The sequence below is a fragment of the Chinchilla lanigera genome, unplaced genomic scaffold (assembly GCF_000276665.1).
Source record: "Chinchilla lanigera isolate Chin_1 unplaced genomic scaffold, ChiLan1.0 scaffold00006, whole genome shotgun sequence".
Lineage (NCBI taxonomy): Eukaryota > Metazoa > Chordata > Mammalia > Rodentia > Chinchillidae > Chinchilla > Chinchilla lanigera.
In genome coordinates this window covers 36,061,669-36,069,138 of record NW_004955407.1, presented here as the reverse complement: position 1 = coordinate 36,069,138, position 7,470 = coordinate 36,061,669, and the positions used below count along the sequence as shown (strand labels likewise).

At 47.6% G+C, this 7,470-nt stretch overlaps 1 protein-coding gene across 1 annotated transcript in view; it reads left to right on the top strand.

Annotated features, from left to right (window-relative positions):
* Positions 1-7,072: 7,072 nt before the first annotated feature.
* Hlcs (holocarboxylase synthetase (biotin-(proprionyl-CoA-carboxylase (ATP-hydrolysing)) ligase)) overlaps positions 7,073-7,470 on the top strand; it is a gene marked incomplete in the record, with an annotated part of 191,247 nt that continues 190,849 nt past the window's right edge. Inside the window, 1 exon segment of the mRNA XM_013504641.1 lies at positions 7,073-7,470. Within this exon segment, the coding sequence (XP_013360095.1) occupies positions 7,384-7,470 (87 nt within the window).

Here is a 7,470-nt window from a genome sequence, read left to right as displayed (position 1 = left end):
GAACGCGCAGCATCGTATTTTTGGTCCTAATGAAATCCTGTAGGGCTGGGGATAAAGCTCAATGGCATAAGCACCTTCGTGGCAAGCGTAAGGTCGTGAGTTCCATCCCCGGTACCGCAAAAAAAAAAAGAAAGAAAAAAGAAAAAAAGAATTCTTTGGTCATATTTTTAGGGCCACGCATCTGTTACGGAGGGTTAAATCAGAGTGGTATGAATTTTGGCTATTTTTCATTGATCACTGTGCTTTGGAATCACGGAAAGCAGTCACAAAGACTACTTTATGGAGTCTTTATATTTTCTTAAGGGTTTTTTTTCTTTCTTTCTTCTTTGCTACTAGGAAGCAAACTCAGGGCCTTGCACTTGCCAGGCAGGTGCTGGCCGCTGCGCTGCATCCCCCGTCCTTGTAGTCTGTGTGTTGATGCCCTGTTGGGTCAGAAACTCCGCTCTAAAGGAAGTGTTTGCAGTTTATCAGCGCTCATCGATATAATAAATGAATTTTTTTTTTTTTTTGTCTTTTCTTCTGGTACCAGGAATCGAACTCACGACCTTGCGCTTGCCAGGCAAGCGCTTTGCCGCTGAGCTAAATCCCCAGCCCCTTAATAAATGAATTAATACTACAAACACAACCAGACAACAAGACTTTATGGTAATGCATTTGAACTCTGGGCTTGTATTGAGGAACCCCCGGGGCTTGTGGTTCTTCATAAATTCAATGTATTTAAATTTGCCACCCAAATTGTCCCAATCTGGCCAGTGGGAGAACGTTTGGGTCGACCTCCATATTCTATTTTTTTTTTTTTTTTTTTTTTTTTTGGTAGTGTTGAGGATTGCACCCAAGGAGTGCTGAGCTACAGCCCAACACCTGCCCCCTTTTTAAAATTTTGAAACAGGGTCAGGGTTTTGCTGAGTTGCCCAGGCTGGCTTCTTGTCTGCTTCTCTGGCTTCAGCCTTCTGGACTGCTGGGGTTACAGGCATGCACCTGGCTGTTCCTTCTGACTGGCTCTGTTTCCTAAAGCTTCCCTGCTTTCTGCCACATGACGATCTGTCTTATTTGGCATCTCCTAAAACCAGAATCAGCTATTTCTTCTCTCCCTCTCTCTCTGTCTCGTTCTTTTTTTCCCCTCTTTTTGAGAGTTTTGCTATGCAGTTCAGAATGACCTTAAACTATGTAGCCCAGGATGGCTTCAAACTTGCAGCAATCCTCCTGCCTCAGCCTCCCGAGTGCCGGAATGACAAGCACGCACCACCACACCTGGCCTCTGGCTTCCTTTTAACAGGAAAAACAGCACACATCCTAAGATCCGAGCAGTAGGGCACATTTTGGGGTAATGTTACTCTGGGGCCATCTCAGTGAACAGAGCTTAAAAAGATAATTCTTGCCTTTTAAAGACATGGTTCAAATTAGTATTTCCAATAGTTTAGTGGGTTCTAACTGCAGTTTCTTTTAAGTGAATGCTTTTTTTTTTAGGTACTGGGAAATGAACTCAGGACCTTGGGTTTGCAGGCAGGCACTTGTGCCGCTGAGCTACATCCCCGGCCCCCATTTCTTGACTCTCTTAATTTTAGCTTTTCTCCTTACTCTAACAAAATTAAATTACTTTTTGCTTGATTTGATGTGATTGCTCCAAAACAATCGATCATCCCTCCAGGAGGCAGGGTGATTCCTCTCTCCTTCAGCGTGTGTTCCGCAGGGTTCGCCCAATGGAGTTTGCTTCTGTTGTTTGACTTTGCTTTTTGTATCAGTCAGTGCTTACTGGAGAAACTTTTAATGCAAGATATACGAATACAGAAGAACTTACAGATCGGGTTATGATGGCCACCCAGAGTCAGGTGTGGAAGAGTGCACAAGGTCTGTCTGTGCGCTGGGGAGCAGAAGGATCCTGTCGAAGGCCTGGAGCTCCACGCAGTGTTCTATGTCAGTCCCTATCAGGAGGCCGAAGGGTCTGTGCAGGAAGCCAGAAGATGTGACAGCTAAGGTGAAGGTGAAGACTAGAGTTCCCCCAAACAAACAGAAGCAGCCTTCCTTCTTCATTTCCCTTTTGTACCGTTCTGGTGACAATCCTCCTTAGGGTGGATTGGATGTAGTTCCACCCACTCCTTAGGGTGAGTGGATGTAGTTCCACTCACAGAACTACACTGAGCAATTGAGCTGGGCCTTATTGACTCAAGTTAACACAGTGAATCAAGTACCACAGTTTCTATCATGGGGGTCCTGGCATTCTCATAGCTTTAAATTCTTGGAAGGTGATAGCATTAGGCAACCAGTTCCTCACTCTGCATGTCACCCCAGATGCTGAGTTCCTAGAGCATGGTCCATCTTGTCGTTTCTTTTCTTTGAGACAGGATCTTGTTATTAGTTCAGGCTGGCCTTGAACTCACCGTGTAGCCCAGACTGGCCTCGAACTCTCTGCGATCCTCCTCTCCCACCTCCAGAGTGCTGGGATTACAGGTGTGGGCCGCCACGCCTGACCATCTTGTCATGTCACCGTGAAACCAGTCTGCTCTGTTCACAATATTCTGTGTAAGTTTCATTTCAACACTGTTCAGTCCATTCATTTTCATTTAAAAGTTGTAAGACTTGCAGTGAATAAACTCACGATTCTCTCAATTAGTGTTATCTTGACCTAGTACAAGATATGTTAACTTTTACTGCAGAGAAATCAGGGAGGTAGCCATTATTTTGGAATTCCGTATAACTAAGAAAAAACAATACTCTAAACATCAGATCTTAAAATTCTCTGTAAAAGCATCTTCTTAATTCATATCGTGCTCTCTTCTATTATTACTATATTTTTACTTGGAGACAGTGCTGAAAGCTCAGTGTTTGTTCAGTGTTTTGATGAATATCATACTTCCAAGTGCAACAAATAATGTTAGAAATATAACCAAAAGATAACCAAGTAAAATATAATCAAACAATACTGTGTATTTCTTACCCTCATAAAAGGTATCATTGATGGAATAAGGGTATTTAATTTAAAAAATTTCCTATTTGAAAACATTTTAAAAAGTTGTGATTCTCAAATTAATCTTTTACCAAGGGGAGTGGCAGTGGGCCTAGGTTGTTTTCTACCTCTACAGAGCCTGGGCAGTAGCTAACTGGCAAGACTTAAAACGACAACTTCCAGGTTGAGGGTGTCATTTAGTGGGACAGTGTGCTTAGTACAAGGCCCTGGGGACCATTCCCAGCACCAAAAAAAAAAAAAAAAAAAGGTGTCCTCCCGCAAATCCTATTTATAGTCTAGGTCTCTAATCTAGTCTTACCCTATGGCTAATACTGTATCAGTCCACAACTGAGTTTGTCCTTTTGAGCTTAAACCAAGGATAAATAGGGTTCTTGGTTTAAAACAAACTGTTTTAACTAATTCTTTTAACGTATATACAGATATTCACATGAGCACTTTCTGGCTAATGAACACACCATAGACATTTTTCATATTATATAGGTTTTACCAACAAATATCTCTTGATTTTATTTCATTTTAAATTTTTATTTATTTTTAAAAACAGGGTGTGTGTAGTTCAGGCTGACCTCGAACTTGTGGCAATCTTCCAGCCTCAGCCTTCTGAGGATCATACATGTATGTCATCATTCCTGGCAAATTTTAGTTAAAAAATGTTTTTGAGGGGACTTATTTGAATGGATGGTCATTCTTGACACCCTGGGATCTGAATATCATTTTATTTATTTTGTTTTTTTGAGCTAATACTGCCTTTTTTTTTCTTTTGAACTGCCTTTTGATTGAACTCAGGACCTTATGCTTGCCAGGCAGGTGCCTGTGCCACTGATATTTTGGTTTTTTTGAGATAGGGTCTCACTCTGTAGTTCAGGCTGGCCTTGAACTTGTGACAATCCTCCTGCCTCAGCCTCTTGAGTGCTGGGATTATAGGCTCTCCAACACTGGTGGAGAGGACGGGTTCCTTTTTTTGTTGTTTTTTTTCTGGTACCGGGAATGGAACTCACAACCTTCCACTTGCCAGGCAGGCGCTGTGCTGCTGAGCTAAAACCCCAGCCCCGAGGACGGGTTTCTTTACCTGTGAAACACAGACTATGTACTTTAGCTGCTAAGCATAAACTCTTACAGATATTTAAATTTCCAGATTTACTCAACTTCTACTAAACTGGGATATTTTTAGCTCAAAAAACAATGTCTTTCTCAGCTCTGACCTCTGATCAGAGTGCTGAATACTATCCAAGTTCAGAGGGGGTTGAGTTATGTTCCCTGGGGAAGCAGCTAGCATCTATGTAATGGGTGGTGGGATAGCTTTCCCCTGGACAGTGACAGTCTTTGGGCCAACACTGCCCGTGTACCCAAAGCTTCATTTCCAGGGCATGCTTTGCCCAGGGCAGGGGATGTGACTTTCTGACAGCCAGTCACTTGGTGTCTTCTGCGGCTGACCAGAGCGCTCCTCTTCCTTATTGGAAGTGACAGATTCTCACTGGCAAAGTCCTAGCCTGTGCCCAGTTTCCGTAACAGTGTGGAAATGTTTAGTTAGACTCTAGAGCCACCAGGACTTAGGCAATGACAGAGCTTTGCTGCATTTGGGAGTCTCCTGGGGATCCGGTTACAGTGCAGATGTGAATTCCGGTCTGGTAAGACCCAGGACCTTGCATTTCTACTGAGCCTGCTGGAGCCTGCCGCTTCTGCTAGTGTAGGACCACACTGAGTACCTACGAGTCAGGTGTGCTCGTGCAGAGACCTCTGCATGTCTTGTTTGATTCCTTCCCCTTTCCTTTGCTATCTGGGGAAGATGAGGCTGAGCTCTACCCCCGACCTTTTGAAAAATGCACCAAGACCATTCCAGGTAGGGATCACAAAGAGCTCGTGGTGTGACTGCTTGTCCTCTCCCACCCTCCACATCTTCCGTCCTTCCTCCTTCCTCCCATCTCCCCTTCCCAGGTGAGAATGAGATCAGTGCTTGGTACGGAATGCAAGCGTCAGGAAGGGAGCCCACTTGTTCTCAGCTCCTGGTGAAGCGTGGTGGTCTTCATTCTTTACAGCCTGGAGCTGGTGTACAGAGTTGATCCCAAAATGTTTTCCCACGGTGTATCTTGTGACCATAACATCTGAAACACCCGAGGGTAAACCTGGGCAGGTCCCATGGACCAGGTGGAGTGGCAGCGTCTATGGGAAGGTGAGGTTGTGAAACCTTTAAAGAACCTGAAAAAACTGGAGATGCTGGTGACATTCAGGCGGGGCAAGATGACCTGTCCACCTCTAGTGAGGGTGAGGAGAACGATTCTGTCTTTAAATTTAAAAATTTTTTTATTAGTACATGTTTATAGTATATAACTGGTGGGGAGTTGGCCCATGTACACAACTCTTCTGTTTATAGCCCCTTCCCTCTGCCCCTTGGTGCCCTTACCTTTTGCAAAAGTTCTTCCTGTTTCCATTATCTTCTATTTCGCTCTTTGATTTATTTTTTTACCTTGGGTTTCTCATATAAGAGAAGCCAGGTGCTATTTAAGTGTGTGTCTGATTTATTTCACTTAGCATTGTGGTCTCAGGGTGCATCGATTTTCTTGAAGCTTGCTTAAAAGCTAAGTGTTCAGTGAAACATTTAGGAGTTATCCCTTTGGGAAGTGCTTTTCTTTCGCTAATTCCTGAATCTCTGGTCATCGTGGAGGGGCCGAGTCCGGTGTCAGTCAGTTCTGGTCACCATACAGGTCCCCATTTCCCCGCTGCCACTGTCCTAGATGGGTGAGCAAGATAGGACTTCATTCTTGCTCATCACTTACTGTCTCCTCCATTTCTGGCCCACAGTGACGCTGACCTTGTTTTTAAGTCCAGTTATTTGGGCACTGTCTCTTCCTGAACTTCTTTTTGCTACTGTATATATGGAGTTTAGCATACCATCCAATGGAGAGTTTAGCACACCATCCGACCAGAACTCTGGGGTGGGCTGAATGGATATTCTACACCCTGTGTTAAAGCAGGTGGATAAATGACTAGGGCACTTGGAAAATCTATCCTTGGATGAAGACTCAGGAGTGGGGAACCTGACTGTGGGTCTGGTGAGATCCCAAGCAGCCTGAGGAAGCCGTTGTGAGGTTTTAGAGGTGTCAAGGATGCTATTGTTTAAGACAGCCTTTAAAGAATTAAGGGTCCACGGAAGAAACCAGCAGGGGCAGGAATAATTACGCGCGCGGGGGCGGGGGTAGGACCACTGGATTGTAACTGAGGTTCCCTCACCGCTGGTCTCAGGATGTTCAGAGTCGAACTGGTGACTCACACGTGGGTCACCAGACCCACAGTGTTTCTGGGTGCTGATCTACGTTCAACTTGTGTCCCCTACCTTTATTTTAACAGGGCAGTTGCTGTGTGGATTTCTGTAATTCACCTTATAACCAGCCCCAACTGGACTGGACAGAGGCTGTGTGAGCTCCCGCCTAACCCTCAGCCTCTGGAGGTGCTGGAGAGCACACGTTGCCCATGTAGGTTACAAACACAGGCTCAGGCCCTTCCTCACCTGTCTCCACGCCCAAGGCGGGCAGCCTGCGTGACTCGATCAGGTCAGGAAGCCACCGGGCTACCTCAGCCCAAACTGCCAATCACGATACTCCTGCATCCCAAGAGCATCTCCTCCCCGCCTCCCCCCAGTCCCTTCCACTCTCTCCTTCCGCCAGCCCTCTGCGGCCTCCGCCAGCTCCTCACCCTTCCGCGGAGTAGCCTGGGTCTCCCTGACCCGCACGACCCTCATCACACCGCCCAGCCCTGCCCCTGCTCAGCGCAGCCTCCCTCGCATCCCCACCCTCTGGCCGCATCCCCAGCTCCACTCCTGTCCAGCCTCTCTACCCCCGCCTCCAGTCACAGAGGCCCCCTGCCTCCATCACTCACAGATGCACGAACCCCACTCCCGCCTTTCTTCTCCATCACACACAGACACACACCCCTCATCTCCCTACGGCCTCCTTCCCCTCCACCACATCCCGCCACCACTCCACATCACTTTTTCTTTTTTTTTTTTTTTGGTCTTTTTGAGACAGGGTCTCGCTATGCAGTTCAGGCTGACCTTGAGCTCACTTTGTAGCTCAGGCTGGCCTCGAACTCGCAACGATCCTCCTGCCTCAGCCTCCTGAGTGCTGGGAGTACAGGCGTGCACCACCACGCCCAGCTTCCACATCCCTTCTCTATCCCGCGCCGCCGCTCGGCGTCAAGCACATGCGCACACGCACACACTCGCTCTCGCCCCGCCTCCCCCGGCAGGCTCCCTGCGGTGCGTCTCTTCCGGCCGGGGCGTGGCGTGGCGTGAGGGGGCGCGGCTCCGATTGGGGGCGGGGCCCTGCTGAAGGGGCGTGACTCGAGGGGCGTGTCCCGGTACAGGGGCGTGTCCAGGCCGCGCGGCTGGCCGCGTTGGACGAGCGTCCGGCCCGGCGCCGGCCATGCTCATCACGCTGTGCTACCTGTACCTGTGGGCGCGCTGGGGACACCGGCCGGCCGCGCTCGTGCGGTCCACGGTGCGGCGGCTG